General features: G+C 34.1%; 4 protein-coding genes and 1 long non-coding RNA gene across 5 annotated transcripts; 2 read left to right on the top strand and 3 right to left on the bottom strand.

The window, feature by feature from the left end:
* The first annotated feature begins 99 nt into the window (after positions 1-99).
* LOC122413342 (DNA helicase MCM8-like) lies at positions 100-6,553 on the top strand. The gene is made up of 14 exons (XM_043423628.1): positions 100-389; positions 496-657; positions 748-968; positions 1,044-1,179; positions 2,794-3,041; positions 3,132-3,242; positions 4,059-4,190; positions 4,260-4,479; positions 4,618-4,781; positions 5,076-5,288; positions 5,383-5,510; positions 5,683-5,881; positions 6,008-6,163; positions 6,243-6,553. The coding sequence occupies exons 1-14, from the start codon at positions 332-334 to the stop codon at positions 6,438-6,440; spliced, it is 2,346 nt and encodes a 781-aa protein (XP_043279563.1). The 5' UTR covers positions 100-331; the 3' UTR covers positions 6,441-6,553.
* Positions 6,554-9,164: 2,611 nt separating this feature from the next.
* On the bottom strand, positions 9,165-12,422 carry LOC122413543 (uncharacterized). Its single transcript, XR_006261576.1, has 2 exons — positions 11,534-12,422; positions 9,165-10,799 (listed from the first exon to the last, which is right to left on the bottom strand). It is a non-coding gene; the product is annotated as an uncharacterized lncRNA (long non-coding RNA).
* Positions 12,423-13,632: 1,210 nt separating this feature from the next.
* Mt2 (methyltransferase 2) lies at positions 13,633-16,815 on the bottom strand. The gene is made up of 2 exons (XM_043423358.1): positions 16,684-16,815; positions 13,633-15,934 (listed from the first exon to the last, which is right to left on the bottom strand). The coding sequence occupies exons 1-2, from the start codon at positions 16,739-16,741 to the stop codon at positions 14,916-14,918; spliced, it is 1,077 nt and encodes a 358-aa protein (XP_043279293.1). The 5' UTR covers positions 16,742-16,815; the 3' UTR covers positions 13,633-14,915.
* Positions 16,816-17,539: 724 nt separating this feature from the next.
* LOC122413188 (GPN-loop GTPase 2) lies at positions 17,540-19,109 on the top strand. Its single transcript, XM_043423359.1, has 5 exons — positions 17,540-17,672; positions 18,069-18,274; positions 18,345-18,459; positions 18,550-18,745; positions 18,828-19,109. The coding sequence occupies exons 1-5, from the start codon at positions 17,552-17,554 to the stop codon at positions 19,063-19,065; spliced, it is 876 nt and encodes a 291-aa protein (XP_043279294.1). The 5' UTR covers positions 17,540-17,551; the 3' UTR covers positions 19,066-19,109.
* LOC122413186 (trafficking protein particle complex subunit 13) lies at positions 19,099-21,512 on the bottom strand. Its single transcript, XM_043423357.1, has 10 exons — positions 21,334-21,512; positions 20,967-21,135; positions 20,804-20,888; positions 20,596-20,723; positions 20,390-20,513; positions 20,218-20,314; positions 19,890-20,116; positions 19,679-19,779; positions 19,447-19,594; positions 19,099-19,357 (listed from the first exon to the last, which is right to left on the bottom strand). Exons 1-10 carry the CDS (start codon positions 21,374-21,376, stop codon positions 19,265-19,267), a joined length of 1,215 nt encoding a protein of 404 aa, XP_043279292.1. The 5' UTR covers positions 21,377-21,512; the 3' UTR covers positions 19,099-19,264.
* Positions 21,513-21,876: the final 364 nt, after the last annotated feature.

Here is a 21,876-nt window from a genome sequence, read left to right as displayed (position 1 = left end):
TTCCCTTTGTGCATGCGAGCACTGCTGAAGTCATTGGGACCTTATTTTGCCTTTGATCGAACCTATGCAGAATTTCAGGTGAAGAATGAGAGTATAAATTGAATAAAAATTTCACCTTTTTATTCAATCTATCAAAAATATTATTCAAATCGAAAAATAAAAAAATACGTAATATATATTCCTAAATTTCATGAATTCGATTTCAAAGCTCATTTGATTAGCTCGGTTCTCGCTGCACGCAAAAGTCGACGCGAAGTCAAACGTAAATGTGCGTTCGAGTTTGACGGCGCGACTTCAAATAATCAACTCGATAACAAGTAAAAAAAATTCGATGGCTCGGTCCCGAAGTAATTTGAAAAGAAAAAGATCTTGCGGATCGAATGATTCCGGTGAGTATTCGCAGAAAAATAATGAATAACATCGCGATCAGTGTTATTTCTCCGATAAATATGAACTTCTTCCAACGAGATTTACACTCATTTTCTAAAATTGTAGGACATTGCAGCAAGCACCGCGTGAACAATACTGATTTATCGAAAAATGTATCTTTTCAAAGTACGAGCAGTAGTAATACAACACAGCAACAGTCCTTACACAGTGTAGTTACGTACGCTCAAATACCGTTTCACAGTTGGATGCTGTATTTTCACGATCGAGGTACACGCTATTCTGCTACTCAATTATTGAAAAAAAAAAAAAAAAACATCGAATAAACAATTAACGAGAACTATCGTGTTTCTTCCAAAGCATACACCAAAAACTCATCAACGGCCCTCAAAATTATTGCTATGATTGATTATTTCGTAAATAATCCAACAATATCATACGATTCGGAGGAAGGCTTAAATTTCGATATCAATTCAAGCATCAATAATCCAATTTTACTCGAGAAATGGCCGAATTTCTTGGACGACCTGAAAGCCAATCCGGAGCAAACTTTGAAGTTTGTAAAAACTGCATTTTTCGAGGTATGTTGCTCATCAAAGTATTCACGATATTTTTATATATGTACACGGAGTTTTTTGAGATTATTCTTTTTTAAGGTGTCACTCAACCGAATAATGAAAGAGGCTCCTGAGTTATTCGAAAAAACGTTCAAAATGCTGCGGCTCAATCGAATAAATATTCTCAATTTCGGATCGATTAATCCAATTTCTTGTGTGACGTGGAATTCGCACGGTTGGTCAATACTCGTTAAATATATTTCATTATTTCGTTCATCAGCTGTTTGATTTTTCCACATATTTTCCTCTAATCCTCCCTTCAATCTACGAAGTAGAGAATTTTTTAATTCAAAATTTCCGAAATTCGAAGATAACTCAATGTTGAAATCATCATGTTCGAGAATAAGCATCAAATGTGAAAAGTGAAACGAAACTTATGTACAATTATGAAAGATAACGCGAATCTAATGGAAATCAAAAATTCAAACTTCAAGAGTTGAAATTTGGAAATATGCTAGAAATATACACCGTGCATTTATTCCCGAAATTATTATAAGACCTACCGTTTAGTTGTCGAGAAAACAATTAACGAAAAATCACATTTTTTGACGGGTTATACATAGCATATATACGCAGGCACACTTCTTGTGCGAACGATTTGGACTTAATGAAATAGAATCCTTCCAACTTTAAAAACCAGAATAAGGACATGGAATGTTTTTACATATCAATGATGATGTCTTGAGAAACCCTTGTTACCGGTGAAAATGACTTGAGAATAGAAATAAGAGAAACACTTATATTTGAGGTTATATAACGAGTAACAATGACATAAACGGTGAATTGACAATAGCATGAGCCAGCTGGTTTAAAATATAAATGTGCATGCGCATTTAAATAGAAAATGGCTGTTGTCACATTTTTGCTTGATGATTTTACTACGAAAGTATTTTAGCCGCTATCGTTATATTAAAAATTTATCAATCTCAACAAATAAGTTATACATAATTTGAATAATATTGCGAAAATAAATTTTCATCGTTTCGTGTAATGTATCCAAATAACTGGCTGAAAAAACCACACGAAAACAAAATAAGTAATAAAAACGAGATTTTTTTAAGAATTTTGAAAAAAATTTAAAAACAATATTGAAAACATTTTCGAAGCTTGCAAGTTTAGAGTGTACTTCCGAAAAACCCATAGCCCAGGTCGATCTGAAATTTGGTATACTTATGTATTTCGACGCGCTGATTACGAGTATGACCTTCAAAATACCCGCAAATTGAATTTCCAAGGTCAAATCGATAAAAAATCAATTTTTTTCAGGGTTTTTCGCGTTTATTGCCATAAATATTGGCGCTAGAGAAAAATGTTTTAGATAAAAGTTGTAGACGATTAAGTAACGGACATTTTTGGTTCTATACATTTTTTACTCAGAACCAGTGGTTTTTTGGTAAAGTGCGTAAGTAGATCATGATATCGAAACTAATAGATTTTGGCGAAATATAAAGATTCTGAAACGTTTTTGTATTTTTCTCCTTAAATACTCCTTCTACACGGATTATGTACTGAACAAAAAATGTCTATTTTTTTATGGCCTACAAATTTTGTTTAAAACATTTTTCTCTGAAATCCATATTTATAACGATAAACGTAAAATACGCTCGAAAAATCGTTTTTTCGAGATTTAACCTTGAAAATAAAAAATGCGGCCATTTTGCCTTTTATATTCGTTACCAGCACGTCGAAATACATAAGTATGTTTGGATCGCGAGAGAAAATGTGTATACAAGTACGCCAAAGAAATAGAATTCATGAAAAGTGTAACATTTTCATTTTTCTCATCAAGGTCAATTGATATCAGTAAGTGGAACCGTCCTCAGTATTGGACGAGAAAAGAGGAGCTTCGATAGCGTCGTTTTTGTTTGCGAGTGTGGCCACAAACTCTTTTCTAAACAGCAAAAAGACACAATTTTGTTACCAAGTAAATGTGACGTTTGTGGCAATGCAAGAATGAAAAGAGTCTTCGATTCTCTTCTGGAAATGACGAAAACATCGCAGAGTATTGAAGTTAAACTATACATTGCAGCCGACCAGGTTATGATCGTGAAATATTATAAAAATCAACGATACACTGTAAATACTTGGAAGCAAAACTTGCCTATAATTTTATACATGCTTACGTAGAGTGTCAGCGAACATGCCTTTTTGCCAAACATCATCAACGTCCAACTAACGGGAAGTTTGGTCAATAATTTCATGCCAGGAGATAGAATCCGTATCATTGGAATACCGAAGGTACTCTCAGAATTCCGCAAGTTCATTAAATATTAAGATCATCAATATTGCCAGCTTCCACCATAAATTATTGTCACTAACGTGTTTGTTTAATAACGTGTCTATAATGAAAAATATTCGCAACATCAGTCCCAACTATTTCAAACGTTGTACAAACTGAAAGTTTAAAAAGTAGATTCTTATATTTATGGAGCATTCCCGGCCAAATCGACTATTTTTGAACTCGACCCCTCTCGATTTGGCAGAAAATTTTTATCTTTTTCAACTGTAGCGGAGAAATTTTTTAGGATTACTTGAAACTTTTTTTCCGGACCCAAAAATAGTTATGAATTTTTTCAAAAAAATACCGTCTTTCAAGGTGGTTTATTAGAAATAAGCTGAATCGAAGAAAAAATTTTTTTTTTTTTGGAAAAAAAAAATTTTAGAGAACTTGTAGAAAATATCAAAGTTCCCTATGGAGAAACGAAACAAAAAACTATTTTTTTTCTGAAACGTACGATCGAAGACAAAACTTGAAACAAAAACGTCCCAATAAGTCAATTTTCGAAAGCGTTATGTCACTTTGAACAAAAATAAGGGCATTTTTTTAAAAAATTCACAACTTTTTTGGGTCCAGAAAACAAAATTGAAAATATTCTGAAAAATTTCTTTGGTACAGTAGAAAAAGATGAAAAAGTTTCCGCCAAATCGAAAGGGGTCGGGTTCAAAAGTGATCCATTCGGCCTGGAATGCCCCTCCCCCTCTTCCTTTTTTTTTTATATACTTCAAGAAAGTTAAGATGATAAACATATGTTCATAGAAAAAAAATTCTGTTAGGTAAAACTCGGTGCTACTAAAGCGAGCTCATCGAATTCAAACCCTCTTTACATTGACGGACAATCAGTGTTCAAAGAAGATAACTCTTCGGATCCAAATTCAATTGATAAAGTGAATTGGAGGGTCATCGAGGTACCAATAAAAAAAATCATATTTACTGTTGCTACCGGTGCAATTAATTATAAAATATGAATTCTCTAGAACATCAAACGAGAACCAGACATCTTAAGTTTCCTGGTTCATTCCCTGTGTCCCAGTGTTCAAGGTCATGAACTTATAAAAGCTACTCTGATTCTTGGTTTATTCGGTGGTACACCTACAAAAGAAGAAAAACGTGATTTTATTAATATATTCATCATCGGCAATCTGGGACTTGGAAAATCCCAACTGTTACGTGCTTGCGCCCGAGTCGCTCCTCAAGGTCATTTTTTCAAATTCAACCTTTATCATTGCTGTCCAAATATGAAGAGTGTTCGATCAATAAAACAACATTCCCCATACACGAAAACGATGCAAATGAAATAATTTTTGAGCTCCGACGTGACGTCATATTTTATAGGCACTTACATCCGTGGAAGTTCAACAGTCTCGCTAGACTCGAAAATGAAAACTGGAAAGGAAAGTCTCAAAGAAAATTGGCGCTTCGAAGCTGGTGCTTTGGCCCTCTCAAATTCCGCTCTTCTGTGTCTTGATGAATTCGACGCAATGACGAGCCAACACAAGGTTTCCACTTCGATATTACAGTTCTGGAACCTTACGCGAGAATGGACACCTTTTCCGAACAAGAAATATTTTCTTTTTGCATTTTTTTTTAAATGTTTTTAAAGCTATTATCGCACAACGTCGTCTTCATAATCGAAAAATTAAGAAAAAGGAGGAAGCATATTTTACTACGGCGTAACAGGGACATTTCGCTCTGAAGAAATGATCGGGCTCATTTTTGACGTCGTCAAAAATTAAATAGGATAAATCGCAATTTCATTCTTCACGAAGATTTTTTAAAGTTCATATTTTCAGATCATTTACAAAACGATGAAGAGCCAACGGGTCGAGACAATGAATGCCGAATTAAAATTTTCTCGACCGTTCCGTACATCCATTTTTGCGATGACCGATTGGATAAAAAAACAATACGACCCATCGAAAACCATTTTGAAAAATGTAAACACGAATAAACAGCTTCTGGATCAATTTGATCTCATTCTCCTCATGCGAGATAATCCAGATGCGGTGATCATTTATTTTCTTTCATTAAAAACGAACAAGACACATTGCTAATGAAAATAAATGTAAAATCACTGAAATAATACATATATTTTTTTAGTATCTCGGCAATTTGATGCGCACTCGTATTTTGAATGAACATAAAAAACGAAACCCCCTGGATCAACGAGCAGGAATTTTCAATCGCAGAGATTCCGAGCCACGAGCCAGAACGGATCTTACCTTGGGGTAATACAAAATTCATAAAATCGAATCCATACCCTAGACAATTGGGAAAAAGTTTTGAAAAAAGCAAAAATTTCACTTTTTCCTAGTAATATTCCACTTTGCTGCTGTATAATAACGATTTTGTCAACGGTTCACAATATCAATAACTGATCCAACCAATTCTGTAACGCAGAGAAAGACTTGCAAATTCCAGTGCTCACGATTCATCGACCTTACTGGGAGAACATTTTTTGGGAATGTACATTAATTACGCTCGGATTCACGTTAAACCGATTCTCTCTGAGGCATCGAAGAGGATCATTACTAGATTTTGTTTATTGCGTCATCGGATCGGAAAGGATTGCATAAAATTGCTTATCAACCTAACGGAGGTGGGGATTAATTGATACGTAATACATAAATGGATAAAAGAAACTTGCAATCGAATGATTCAACTGCGAATTCATCGTTCGTTTTGTTTATCTGAACTTTACATTGAATTCTTCGTGTTTTTGCAGGCAAGAGCAAAAATAGACTTACGTATAGAAACAAGCGAACTGGATGCTTTTGATGCAATAGAAATATTGGAAAGTTCAGTATGTATCGACGCTAAGAATCTCGCTCAGAATCATCCGAAATCCATCAATAATACAAATAAAATAACAACCAACAAGGTAAATTGATTATTATTCTTATTATTCGAAATCAATAAATCGTTTCATGATAAAAACAAAATACATTTGAACTTCGAAGATGAAATTATTCATAAACGATCTGAAGGCTGAAGCATTCCATGAAAAGAAGAATATCTTCAGTGAGCAAGAACTGCGTAATATTGCTGGTCAAGAGAATATGACGGGACTTGCATTCGAGGAGCTTCTTGGAAAATTGAACGAGCAAGGATATCTCTTGAAAGTATCAAGCAAATCTTACAAAATTGTATTTCTTTAATTAACCGCTTTTTATCAAAATAACAGATATTCGAAAAACATAAAAAATATTATTTTCGTTAAAATAATATTGTAGGGAAAAAATCGACAAATTATTAAATAAATAAAAAGAATTCCAACGCGAAGCTTCATTGAGTTTTTTAAAAGCTGCAATATCCTTGTTTCCTATCCATATGTAGAAAGATAATAGAATTATATACTATAGCATAATATAGAATAATAGAATCCGAATAGAATATTTAGAAATATTGTTATCGGATTAACGATTGATGCACGAGCCAGTGCGAAGCTGAGCTTGGAGATCATAGAAGATCCACTGGAATCGCATGCTCCATGCTTGCGCATCCACCGCGCTATCAGTAGCTATACTAAAATATGGGTATTTAGAAGTTAGATATATATTTTCAAATAAAATACGGATTTCCCGTTCATCTGGTATGATGTACGATTAATTATTAACAACTTGCTGATAGGACTCCAGCGATAAGACAGGAATAATCATAGATTACTATTCAGATGATTGTTCAGACAAGATACAAGTCTTTCACACCTGAAATTTCGTCCTATAATCTTTTCTTCCAGTCTTTCGAAGTCTAGCTGTTAACCGAACCGTTTTTTCAGTTGGATCTCTGTACGATCTTCTTAATTCACTTATGCATCTGGTATGGCCCAACCGTTGGTCATATACAAACCAGCGTTTAAGGTCGATCCCCTACGACAGCCCCAACCAAAAGTTATGTACTGTCTGCATATTAAAAGGCTTGATAATTCGTTCGGATCGTAATCAATAACTTTGTAAAGACCCTATATACGTACTCGGTGCCAGCAGATATAGTACAAATATCATTTGCTTTCGTAAAATTTATTCTGAAAGTATTTTTGATCTGACATCGCGAGTAAATTTTTTGACGGAACTATCCGGGCTACGCTTCAACACACAGAAAAGGTTGTCTATACAGACGACATTCGCTTGTTCGCTTGCAAAATATATCGTATGCAGCCTAAACCTTCGTACTTCTCGAGACTGTATCTGTCAAACTAGATGGTCAATCACCTTGATTTTTTTTCACCATATCTGTGATATCCTGCTCTAGCTCCTCCTCGTTTTTTTATAAACTTCCTAATTTTAGTACTAGCGGTAGAATTAATAATGTGCTGTTTGCCTATGCATGGTCCATATGTTACGTGTTAATTGAGTCAACTTCAATTACATATATCTCGGGTTCGGGATGGTGAAACTTGTTGAAGTTCATATGTTAAACAATACGTATGCCAAATTTAAATAATTTCCTAATTTAACTCTCTCGTGGAGGAACCACCTTAACTGCTAACATTTGATGGGCTAAGAAAGTCGCGGCATAAGTTCTGAACGTATCAGCGTGGATCTTTGGTGTTCGATTCGTGTATGTCGGAAATGAGACGAAATATAGTACGTTCCTATAATGATGAGTCGAAGCTATCCACTAGAAAATGACGGAATCGATCCCTCGCCCGTCGTATATAAAAATTATGAAATCTCGGAACGAAAATTTTCTACAACCTGCTGTGTAATTGAGAGGAAATAGACTGGAAGATTATTGGTCAAATACCGCAAGTATCGGTTCGAAAATAAATCCTGAACGAAAAATAAGTGTTAAAAAAATTGAGAAGAATAACATCTGAAACCCTTGCAACAAGATAAATACTTTACGATCACAAAATTTTTGCAATCCTAAAATGATTTGGAAGACCCTAATCTTCTTAAGGAAGTTGAGGCTGTACAGTCATTTTTTTTACCCAAAAGTTATGACCTGTACCTTTCAAAAGTTAGGCCAGTTTACAGTTTGGCAATGTTGCATACACTTTAAAGAAAAGTTGGGGAAAAAAAGACGAAAAACTGGTGAAAGCTCAATCGAAAACACGAACGGTGACGATCCTAGCCTCAAAAAACTGCACGGGAAACAGATTATTATTAATATAATCTCAGTAAATCTCCTAATAAATCTGAAAAAATTGACATTGTTCAGCAAGCCTTGCTCATGTTGCCCAAAAAATTTCATATTTTTAGCATCATTTTTAACGGAGATATCACTGAATGTGTCTTGACTTCCATAAGATTACATGTTATTTGGCCCAAATTGTTATTGATTTTTCTCAGCAACGACGCTCCTAAACTGTCTGAAAATTTAACTGATTTTTTTTTACACTTCACTTTATAAGATGCAATCGGTTTAAAAGCGATGACATCATTTTCATTCTAATGCCTCAACTTCCTTAACTCAGACAATTACATCTGCTACCCATAACGATGTCGATCTAGATTCTAGAAATATCCAACGCATGCATCATTCAGAGTTAGCTGCTTGATAATGAATCACCCAATATTCGAACTTGCTTAATTTGTTATCGATAATATTATTCTATTAGTGGGGCTCGTACGTGATGATTGTAAAATCTAGGAAACGTTTCTCGCAATGGTTTCATCATCGTCGTTTCACTGGAAAGGCAACCATATTCGTTGCTAATCGAACGTAGTTGATGAACAATCGTTGAATTTGTTCCAGGTACGGGATCAGAACGTGACGATTGTGAGTTTCTTGCGCTATTATTTTCCACATCCATATCGAACAAGGCCGCCTTTTGTTTTTCGTAAAAAAACGAAGTAACATATGTGGTTATCAGTTGAAAGCAGGAAAAAATGTAAATTCTTTTATTTGAGGTATTGGAAACTGATTTCATATGCATACACGTTTGCACGGATCTGATTTTATTTCACCATATTTTTAGTTTTTAATTTTACAATAATCAATTCCAGTTATTGATACTGACAATAAATATATAAATTTTTCACATCGGCCATCAATTTTCATCACTTTCTCTCTAACTCAATGTTCCTGAACTGTATGTAGATCATAATATGAAGAACAAAAAATTACAAACGTTTAAAATTACAAGTTCATAACATTTCCGCATGAATCAGGACCTTCTTATAGAACTTAACACCTTTTTATTATATGTTCCGAGTACATTGATTAATACATGTCTGATAAACATTTTGATAACTAACAATAATCGTTAAGCGAATCTAATATTTATATACCATCACTCATTGAAGCTTAATTGCAATAATCGAAGTCGTTTCAAATAATCTACTTCGGTGACTTTTTCGTTTGCATGTAACTCCCCCTCCCTCCTCCCCCCCCCCCCCCGCAACCTTTAGGGTATTGCCCACAGCTACCCAAACTTATATTATACTGTATCGCATTCGCACGAGGGCCAAGGAAAACTGTGGAAAACCCGGCCGATACAGACGTTTATATTTTTTCTCAGTTTCAGTTGGTTAACACTATCATTAACTGAGAAAAAATATCCAATATTACTCTATGAATATATCTTAAAACAACATAAAAACTAGTAGATAAGAGAAAAAGAAAGAAATATATCCTTAAAAAAATTGATTGAATCCACAGTAAATTTCCATAGTAAAAATCATTTCCACGATCGATTGAACCTTGTTTTTTCCTGGTCAAATATTATAAACGAAAAATTTCAATTTTTTCTGCATCTAACGATTTTATTATGAGTTGTATCCTTTTATGATTTCCAAACGTTAGGAATTTCTTCGTAAATTGGCTCTTCATCGTCATCCGGTATAGCAAATTGCTCATTAGAAAAAAGAACTGCATTCCGATGTGCTCTTGGTATAGCAAATCTATTTCGATTTGGATTTCTAATCTGAACATAATCGCCCGCTGGATCGTTTTCTTCATGTAGTTCATTACGAATATTCTCATCAACCGTTCTCGATCGTCTGGGTAAACGAGGGCGATCCTGTGCTTTTTGACTTGGACTGACTCGACTGTTAAGACTCTCATAATATATTGGCACTTCATCCGTTCTTGATCGTCCGGATGAACGTGCAGCGCGATCCAGTGCTTTTTTCTTTGGATCAATTCGACTGTAAAGTGGCTCAGCTAGTTCGGAATAAATTGGCTCATCTGATTCGGCATGAATTGACTCATATGGTTCGATATAAACTGGCTCATATGTGTGCTCAAATGGTTCGGCATAAATTGGCTCATCTGATTGGGCATAAATTGGCTTATCTATTTCGGCATAAATTGGCTCATCTATTTCGGCATAAATTGGCTCATCTATTTCGGCATAAACTGGATCAAATGCTTCACTATAAATTGACTCATATGGTTGCGCTCTGTTGTTCATCTTCTATAGAATTACAAATAAAAGCGTAGAGATCGACCAGTGCTTTTTTAGCGTTACGGTTATTGGTTCAGCGTTACGCAAATATGATTCGAAATTTCCTCAGTTGATGCCGCCGAGTCCTAATCTCTGAACAACCGTGCCTCTGGTCTCAAATCGGCTTTAACAAAAGAGAAAATATTCTATACCTTTGAATTGTGCTGCTAGTTTTATGATATCTCCAATTGTTATAACCTAATGTCGTTATAACGTTGAAAAACACTTTCTAACTATTTCATCATCAATTGGCAGGAAAAGTTTTCGTGGAACAGTTCCGGAATATTTTTTTGTCCTATTTCGCTTGTAGTGAAAATAAACAAATTTAAAAAACGACATTTTAACGGGGAGAAATTCTGTTACGTTCCTTTTTTTAATAACTTTCTACGATTTTTCGCGACCAGCAGCGTTCTATTTCGAAAACGATTATTTATCACCCCTTTTCCAAGTAGACTCTTTGAGTAGAGCAAATTAATCGGAGCGATTATGGATAACCGATCAGTCCAAAAGGTATCTCACTATAGAGTAAGCTAGGTAGCAATGACTAGCTGACAGAGCCACCTCAAAAATAGTCATCCAGCTAGCGAGCCGTTCCGATCACATAGAAAAGATCAGCTAGATCGGTCTAAAGGTAGTCGGAATTAGTGTGCACAATTTTGACATTCTGACCCGACCAATATGGAAACGTCCGGTCATTTTAGGTTTTTAATATTAGTCCGATCATAAATGACTGGTCAACTCGAACACAAAAATCGTATCGGAACCGTTCTGCTGAGCTTTAGTACGAGAACTTTTCGCTAGTAGTGTGTTGATAGGTTTTTTGTTATTAAGTTGATTTAAATAGACGATTTAACATACCTATAAATCCACACTTTTGTCCGGACGTTGTCGAATTAACAAGATACAACTTCCTTCCCCAGTGACTATTATCGATGTTTACAATGGGGATGTGATATTGGATTTAAAGATGAGTCCGACCTTCTCTTCGTATGGAGCGAGAAGTGTGTTAAAATTTTGGACTTTTGGTATACTTTGCTTTGGTCTACTGTGCAGGGCCTCTCGTTTAACTGAATTTGCACGGTTCAGCAGGTTGTTTTATATAAACTCCAACACGATAGGCAAAATCATTCCACATGCATTTATGCATGTGATTGTGGAGATCGAATAGCTCGCCATTTGAGAGAAATCTATTTTTTTAGTACTCGGAAATGAAACAATGCTGCTTTTAATGGTACTCTGTTAATGTTTATCAAATGATTTACATATCTTATAACACGTGCATTGTTCATCGCACAACTATCGCATAATGCTTTTTATCAATAATATTATCTGCAGCGCAACTCTACGACGTGACAATATAAACGGAGTTGTTGCAATTAACCAATTAACAAAGTCGTGAAATTAGTCCGTACACAAGGCTATTACTTCTCTCATTATAGAACAGGTGCACAAACTGTCGAAAGAAAAGAAAGACCTTGACTTTATCGTTTTTTCGAGAATGCTCTGTGATATCTTTTACATCCTATACGTTATCTTTAGCATGAAAACTTCATCTTTTATTTCCACATCTACAATTAGACCACACTCTTGGAACAGTTGAAAAATATTACTACTAAGAGAATCAACAACTAGCTGTTACGAAAAATGGAGATTTAAGGAGGGTGGCTACGTTCGTCAAATTGATAAGAAATTGATCAAATTTGGTGATAATGTTCTTCAACATCAAGTGCGAAGACACAATTTTTTTCAAAATTTTCTTTTATACACGTGAACTTGAGTGATCAATTACTCGATAACTGTACAGAAGAAAAATCTTAAAAAATTTGTATTGTCAAATTTGGCCCTAAAGAATATGTTCACCAAATATTATTAAATTCTTATCATTTTGAAATTTTTAATGTATTTAACATGGTTTAGCATGGCAACATTGTATCGTCGGTAGCCACCCTCCTTAACGAAGTTTCAAGAACCACCTATCAGCTCTTGGAAGTTAAATATTTTATAGAACAATGAGATCAACGGTATGAATAATCGATAGCCTTTCGGAAATGATGCTTATTCGAATTCAAAAGAAAAAGTATTTTCGAACATATTTATTAATAATATCGAAATAAAAAGTCATCATTACCAAGAAAAAAAATTGAAAAAGAATATTTTCAAAATAAACGATAATTGTTTTTGGTAATTATGCAATTTGGTTACTTTTCGGAAAATCGAAACTGGTACCGTAATAAATTTTCAAATATTTCAGTGGATCGGCGATACTTGTTTTCGAGCTCATAGAATTACACGATGCTCAACTGTAAAATAAACAATTCAGAAATTTTTATTTGGAAACGACATAAAAATTACGTTTTTGGTGCAAACCTCCAAAATGGGCGATAAAAACCATAACACTATAGCAGCATATTAATTCTTACTACTCTTTTTCTCTCTGTGTAGCATAAGACATTCTATTTATTTTACGATTTTTGCCAATATATGGATAACGTTATGGGCATAACGTCAAGATTACCAGATTCCGAGTTAGGATCCAATGAGTAAAAATACATAGAGTTGATCAACTAGATCGATAAAATGTTTCTTTTTAACTCCGACTTTTCACTATTTTAACCAAATTTAACAGTTTTAACAAAATACATAGATGTAAGATATGGGTCTGATGAAGGTACCACTTCCTTTTTGTTTGACGGTGTTATTGATTTGTTGAATTATTTTACCCAAATATCTCGAATTATTTTTATTAGTTTATCCTTTGTAGTAGAATGCTATATGAGGGTGATCCTTATTTGAGGTTGAATTTTTTTTTCAAATTCCCCCTTGGTTCGATTCCAAATCATTAAAAAAGACACCATGAAAAAGCTGGAGTCAGTGGGATGATGGGAAATGGTGCCGGCAAGCCCGAATCGATTGTAAAAAAGGCATTTTATATATTAAAGTGATGTTTCCCTGCTGGGGCCGGTTATTTATCATTTTATTCCAATCTTTCTTTTATAATCTCTCTACATGTTTCCCTATTATAGTCTCTGTGGCATAAAATCCAACTATCACACTTCCCTGGAAAAGCCAACGCCGTTTCGAATACCATGTCTCCTGGCACAGCGTCCAGCTAACAGGATATTCTTCCTGATGTCTTTTAAGTTTTCTCGGCATAGCCCAAGCCACCTTAATTACAAATTCTATTCTCAAATATTAATCTCCTTAAATAATCATTATTCTTTAATAACTTTCATATAAAATGCTGACATAGATCATCCGATGGTTGAGGAATGGCATCTTATTGCGAATTATTCATCAAAACTCTTTCGGCATTGCGTTCGACTTTCTTTTGACAAACAAATTTTCAAAACAGTTATTTTATTCCGTGTCTCTCAACATAGCGCAGATATATAAATTCAGTAATAGCATGCAAATAGAACCGTTTAGTTTTCTCTCTACGAATAGAAAACTTCTCTATTATCGAAATTTAGGAGCAAAGAATAAAAAATCATCTGATGATTTATTCCTGGGCATACGGGAAAATATTATAGTTCGAATTTTCAACGACTATATGTTAAATAAATACTTGAATAGTTGTTCTTAATGACGATTGACAAGGGTTTCGAGTACATTTGGATGGCTCGACGTGATTTATATATAGAAAAAGAATAATAGCAGGCAAAGATAAAGCAAACACAAATTTGACTGAAGTAGAATAAACAACGACCGGGCTTGCCGGCACCCTTTCCCATTATCCCGCGTCTGTATGAGGTAGGTAAATGAAAAAGGAATTCAAATAAGAGATTCAATTTCATAAAAGGGTTTCAATGCGAAAATGATTAGCAATATTTAATAGTAGAGGCGTATATTTATGGATATACTATACACGCCAATATACGTAAGTTTAAATGAATCTGATTCTTTTGAACTCATTGAAAAACATCACAAGATTTTGATTGACGTGCGCTGCTAGCGAGCGAGTAGGAATTAAAAAAAAAAAAATAAATTAAAAGCATGAAAATTCATTTTTGGAAATTTAACGACAACCAGCAATGCTGGTTGTCACATGTTGAGTTAAAAAATTCCATTGACGATGCAATTAAAAGTATCGACTGAATCATTCAGAGTTGTCATTCTTTAATTGGTTACTCGAAATCAAAATAATAGCATATATATCTGAAAGATCAACAATATAATGTTTATTGAAAAAAAAAAAAAAACAAAAAAAACAAACAGCGACAAGGACGAATATCACAAGCACTTATTCCTGATTGAGTAAGTAAATCAAACGGCTTACGACGTGAACATTTATGGAATTTCCCAAAAGTCTATATTTCTGTTTTCTAGTTGTGGAATTTGGAAAAGTGAAAAATTGGGGAAAGCACATTAACTTCGATATTTCTGACGGCGTAAAAAACCGTAATTTCAAGTCGGTCAAAGGTCTTGTAAAGTCTTCGCTGTTTTCACGGAGACGGTTTCTGAACTCACGAAATTTTTCATCGACAACAATTTGAGGAAATGGACTGAAAACAGAGCCAGTGCCTTCGACGTAACGTCCGTAAGCTTTCGTGAAACAGCACGAGCCTCGCGAATCAGCGGTTCTAATGTCCAGCACAGAGGCTCGTTTCATGAGCAATTTTTCTGGAAGGGAATAATCTTCCGCGTCAATATTTTCATCAATTATTCGATCAAGGGGGTAACAATTTTTGGAGGGCTCTCGATCCGCCTGGTTGTCCTCGATGACCAACCTCAGATGACGATCTTCTGGCAATACTTTCTTCAATTCGTTGGACAGCGAATACTCCAAGCCACAGTTGATAAAACAGAATTTGTACATTTTTCGCTTAGCCAACAAGTAGTATCTGTGTCTGCTATTTGGAATTCCAAACTGACAAGGACTCAAAATCAATTCCTTGTAATTGAAGCCGCATTTTTCCAGGCAATCCACCAATGCGTTCCTTGATTCTGAACTTTCAAAACCTTTGACGTTTTCTACCAGTATTTGCTTTAGAATGTCAATTTCAGGAATCAATGTAAGCACGTGCAAAAGCGATGAAGATCTGTTGTCCGTTGAATCTTTCTGTAAGCCAACTCGTGTGAAAGGCTGGCAGGGTGGACTCATCAATATCGTGTCAATTTTCATGCTCCGAATCTCATTTGCTGTCAATGATTCAATATTTCTGTTTATATTATTGACACTTGGAAAATTGTGGGCATACACCTCATTCGCTACTGTATTTATGTCAGCGGCTGCAATTACTAGTCCAGGTATCCCACTTTCTGGAAAGAAACCATTTTTCTCCAGCTCAATAAAATTGAAAATATACTTGCTTAGAAATGATAAATACAAAGGAAAACACAAAATTCAGTTCAAATTCATCAACATAGGAAAATAATGCTATACATGAAGGGTTTTTCCGCATTATTCCCAAAAATTATAAAACTATTTTATACATTCTTGACAAAAACTGGGGATTATTTTTGTAAGTGTCATTAAAATTTAGAGATTTTCTGCTATTGTAAATTCCATTTCAGCTTCTCGATCTTGTTTATTTTTTGTATAAAAAAAACTATTTCTGTAATAATTTTGTCACATTTGTATAAAACAAATGCATATAAATGATCAAAAATAACAAAAACTGGAGTAAATTCATATCTTCAAAAATCCCTTGAGAACACACATACTTTACTATCTATTTCAACACCTTAAATCTGAGAGAATAAACGACCGTACAGCTTCTGCAAATTTCGTTATAGTCCATATTTTGAAGAAATTTTGCTTCAAAGACAGCTTTAATTTTTTCAGTTTCAAATTTGCCCAACCGGATTTTTCACTTTAAATCTTTTTCTATTTCGCTAAACAAAGTTTTGGCATCGCTGCTTTCATTGATTACTGTTAGAAAATTTATAAAATTAATAATCATTTATAAAACTGAAGATTAGGGAAAAAATTTTATAATAAAAAATATCGTGTGCGATGAACGAACGATTTTGAACAGTTTTTTAAATATATTAAATATTTATTTCACCTTTAAGCGCATAATGCATTCCTCCGATGCCACTGTACAATTCTAAGACTCTCATCATGTAATAATTACACGCCTCAATATATAATAATTCTCTTTTGACCGGTGTGTTTAAACCTCAAGTACCGTTCCATGTTGGCAAGCGAAATGCACGCATAACTAGTGCCACCAGTGGCGGTGCCACCAGTGTCAAAGTACGCCATAACCTAGAAATACGTTTCGCGGAATCATTCCCCATTGTAATGTAATATTTCGAATATATATTCACATTTATATTACAGTTAACGATAGAGATGAATGTTTATCATGAACGACAATAAAGCTTGCGGTATTGTCATTGATGGCATTCATACGGACATCGCTATAGAATTGTACAGGTACATATATTTTTTCGAGCTGGCGCAAAATACTCCTTTAGAAATAAATCACTTAATATCAGAATGCAATGGACAATTCGGTAGGATTTATCGTCGGATTAAAAAAAAATGGTATTTTTTTTCCAGTAATAGAATTTTTTTGATTGTGAGTCAATTCAAGAAATTTGGATCTATGGTCAGTGTGAATCGGGAAGCATCCCTCAGTCAATTCACCAGCCACGTTTATTGCACAAAGTGAGTCGTATAATTTTAGATAAAAATCATGTTAAATGAAAATTTCAAAGAAAACACAAAAACCTTACTATTTTTATCTTTCTTAGGGTTCTATTTGGTAAAGACGACGAAGAAACTAACGCAGCTGCTCGCTACATTTCCGAACAGTTAGACATCGATAGGCGTCTGTTAATTTCTATATGTCTCAAAGATTATTCTAAAAATACTCTCAAAACAATTGTTGCTGTAATCAATCGAATGAAATCCTGGTAACACCAAAAATGTCTCTGATTTTTGGTCAGTTGGTTATTGGTCCACCTGGCAGCGGTAAAACTACTTACTGCAATGCCATGTCAAAATTTCTTGAAGGGATTGGACGTAAAGTAGCAGTAATAAATATTGGTAATACTATTATGAAAATTAATAAACATCAATGGAAAGTCACAACACAATGTATTGAAGCTTGTATTGCAGAAATGTAAAAAAATTCCAAGACTATTCGAAAACTTTTATTAAACCAAAAAGTATTTATATATAGGAAAACTTGAATGATTTACTGATATATTATTTTAATATATTTAATTAATTTAATTGTCAAAAAAATTCATTCTTTTCTCAATTCATGAATAGAAATGCATTGGGTTCTCAAGCTTTCATGGACTTTTGTTTTTATGAATATTTATGGCTCCTGGATGGGTAAAACATGGATCCATTGGAGAATCGTAAATCTTTGTAGAAACACATTTGGTTTAATCACAAACGAATAGGTTACTGTAGTTTTTCATTATCATTCAACAGATCCAGCCAATGAAAATATGGAATATGAGCCAAAAGTCGATATTTCTGAACTCATAAAGCACAACGAAGTTATGGACGTGTACGGTCTTGGACCCAACGGAGCACTCGTATATTGCATGGAATTTTTGGAGACAAATGTCGAATGGCTTATAAAAAAAGTTCTCAATCTAAAAGATCACTACTTAATTTTTGATTGCCCCGGACAGGTAAAGATTTTCGAGTTTTTTTACGGTGAAATAGAGAAATAAAATATTGAATGGAATCCGAATGATTTAGGTGGAATTGTATACTCATCATAAATCAGTATCTGCAATAACAGAAAAATTGACTGAAAATTTAGTCAGATTGTGCAGTGTTCAATTAATTGACTCTCATCACTGCAGTGATCCAGGTTTGTACAAAAAATAACGTCAAACTAAATTATAGTAGATGGAATTTCCAGATTTTTTCAAAACCACTAGAATAATAATTCTATTTTCAGGGAAGTATTTGTCCTCCTTACTACTCTGTACAAGCACTATGTTGTTGTTGGGCTTACCACACGTCAATATTATGACTAAATTGGACGAAATGAAAAAATTCAGTGACAGACTTGACTTCAATATTGATTTTTACACAGAAGTACTGGATCTGCGATATCTTCTAGAAAAACTCGACGAGAATCCTTTAACGGCCAAGTACATTACTCTTTATGTGATAAGTATTCAGTTTCTCGTTTGAAAATAGTTTAGATTTTCTATTGTATTGTAAAAATTTCAGATACAAAAAGCTCAACGCTGCAATGATATCGCTCGTGGAAGATTATAGTCTCGTCAATTTTCTTCCTCTTGACGTATCCAACAAAGCTCTCCTTCTGCAGATTAAAAACTCTATTGACAAAGCAAACGGTTATATTTTTGGTGGCAACGAACCACATGATATCCAGACTTTACTTGCTTGTGCAATGGGCTCGGTCAGTGAGAGCGAAAAAATGTCAACTTTAGAATCCTACTTGTGAATCCAATTCATTTCTTATGGAAAATAAATTTTGTATTGAAATAACGCTTTTAATTTTAGTCTCCTTCGAATATCTTCTCTTATGTTATGAATATTTACATCTTTATGTTACAGAAACAAGAGTACAATTGCCAAAAGCGTTTTTCCCCCCGTTTCATTGCTTACTTATTTTCACAGATCAACGGGGATTTCATTTAATTTTATTCTGATTGAAAAACGAATATTTGTCCTAAATCGTCATAGTCATAAACACGTTTTAAAAACGTGTCTAGTAATTTGAGTCCAGATATAGTCTGCAAGTGAAAAAAATATTTAGTGTTTATGGGTGGTTTATGAAGATTCATGAGTACTTTATGTAAAATGAAAGTAAATGAAAACTTACAACAAGACCTGTTTCCAATGGAATTATATACAAAGGGACGTCGATTGAAGCTCCAGGCTTCAAAGTTCCTATGATGGTATCCGATATTCCGCACCAAGCAACAGAACAATTCGATTCTAAGCTCAAAAAAAGATCCATATTGCGTTCACTGGAAGATGAAATTGAGTATTACAAAACCTGCATATGTTAAACAAAAAGAGACCATAGTTGGATTCAATCGTAAAATACTCACGATGTATTGATAATGTGACACTTGAATTCAATGAGATTCTCAAGAAATTCTTTAGTCGGAAGATCTTTTGCAGTTACCCTTAAATCGCCATAGTCCGGAGCCTGAAATGAATTTTTTTAGAATAAAAGGTGTACATAAGTTGAGTACATAGTTTCCTCTTCAATAAAGAATTTTCATCAATCCAAAAAACTGAGTAAGAATTCCGTTTTACCAATCTCTGTAATTGACTGGTTTGTAAACGTCCTCTTTCTCCAATGTTACTACGCCAAACTATATCCAGTTTGCCAATATTCGTAGCATTGTGCATCATTTTTGGATCTTTCATCAAACTCAGCTGTGGCTTCAAACAATAAAGATACTGTCGACTGCAACCAGGATTCAATACATTAACACTGCCATAAATGGACTCTCCATTATTGTTTGTGCTCAATGTCGATACTGAAACATCATTTGATAACATTGAATGGAAAGCACAATTATGCGAGTGTAAATATTTAAAAACCTATGATGATTGGATCATTGATACAATTTATGTTTACCTGTAAATAAGTGAGACGATTCCAGAGCAACTTTTTCCAAACAAATAGGCCCAGATGTCAAGTTTTGTATTTGGGCTTCCAAATAAACTTCGTCAGACTGGAGATTAAAAAAAAATGTATAAACTGATTGATATGCCTTGAAACGAGGAATAAATAGGAGAAATTTTCATACTTCTGCATTACAGAATTTTGTTTTAACATCAAGTGGTTTGATGACCTCAAATTTGAAAAATTTTCGGAAAGACTGTGTTGTACCGCCAACACTTGTTGGAGTGTAACTCACTTCGCAGACCAATCTGAAAAAAAAAACAATCCAATGACTTAATTTTCAATGGATAATTTAGAAACATTGTTTGGATTTAACAGAAATTATTTCACATGTGTGTCCCTATTTCTTTGACTTCATGATGAATCACATCATCCGCTGTGCTGTCGGGTCCAAGTTCACTCACTTCAGAATTTTTATGAGACAAGGGAATCAATTGAGTGCTTGTTTGCAAATCTGCCTGAGAAAAATCAATGAGCAAAATTGTTACAGCATTACCATTTTTAAAATGTTATGGAAACAAAATGTTCAAAATGTTACCTTTATGCGAACGTTCTTAACCATTTGATTACTGCCATTGTGGACGCATAAATAACTAGAAAATATTTCACCCAGATGGATATTCCTGCAGGAGTTGATTTATCTATGAAAGCCGCATGTAAAAAGGAATTGAGCAGGAAAATAATTGAATCAATGAACTTACCCAAAACTTTGAGGCAATACCATGAATTGTCCCACAGCAAGACTTTCCATTCCTTGAAGTGCTGTACAATCATTTTTCAATTCGTTGTTCAAGGTATTACCTGGTAAGTCCGTAGAGTCGCATGTCACCACTATTGGACTAGCCAGTGTTGGACGTGTCAATCTCATTACTATAAAAAATTGTTATAAGAACATTTTCAAGAATCCGAGTTTTCTTATTTTTTTCTATACACGATTTTTCGTAACTGCTTCTTATATTGCTTCGATTCGATTGAAAATTCAATTTTTAATTCACTCGACATCGATTTGGTTAAAGCCATCCTCATTGAAATGTCAATATGAATTCATTTTTCAGGTTGGAAAATTACCTTTTAGTGTTAATAAATGTTCCATTTTCGGTTTCACCTCCATTTTAATTGAATCCAAAAAAACACTGGTTCTTTTGTGTTCAATTTAAATTAGATTTTATCATTGATGAATATGTTGTTGAAAGTTAAAATATGATGAAGAAAGGCACATATCTGTCAAACGCAGCAGGTATTATGAATATAATTATTATTGACAACCTTATATATATATATATATATATACCGATGTTTAAGATAGTTCGTTTTACTACCGCAAGATTTAGCGCGTTATATTTGAAAAATGAATTATCATCTTTTTGCACGTCGTAATTATAACGCTCTCCAACTCGTTAATTTTTCAAATCGCTTTTTGTGTAAAGCTTTCATGCAATGCATTTGTTAAATCAAACACAGTCATCAGTCTATGAATCCATGAATAATATACGCGTTATAAATAATAAATTCCAAAATTATATTCACAGAAAAATAAGAAGAATAAGAAATTCAAAATCAGTCGGCCAAGTTCACGGAGCTTCGATATCTAGATAGCGAAATGATCGGAGG

The sequence above is a fragment of the Venturia canescens genome, chromosome 7, assembly GCF_019457755.1.
Source record: "Venturia canescens isolate UGA chromosome 7, ASM1945775v1, whole genome shotgun sequence".
Classification (NCBI taxonomy): Eukaryota; Metazoa; Arthropoda; class Insecta; order Hymenoptera; family Ichneumonidae; genus Venturia; species Venturia canescens.
This window is presented reverse-complemented; position numbering and strand designations above follow the sequence as displayed.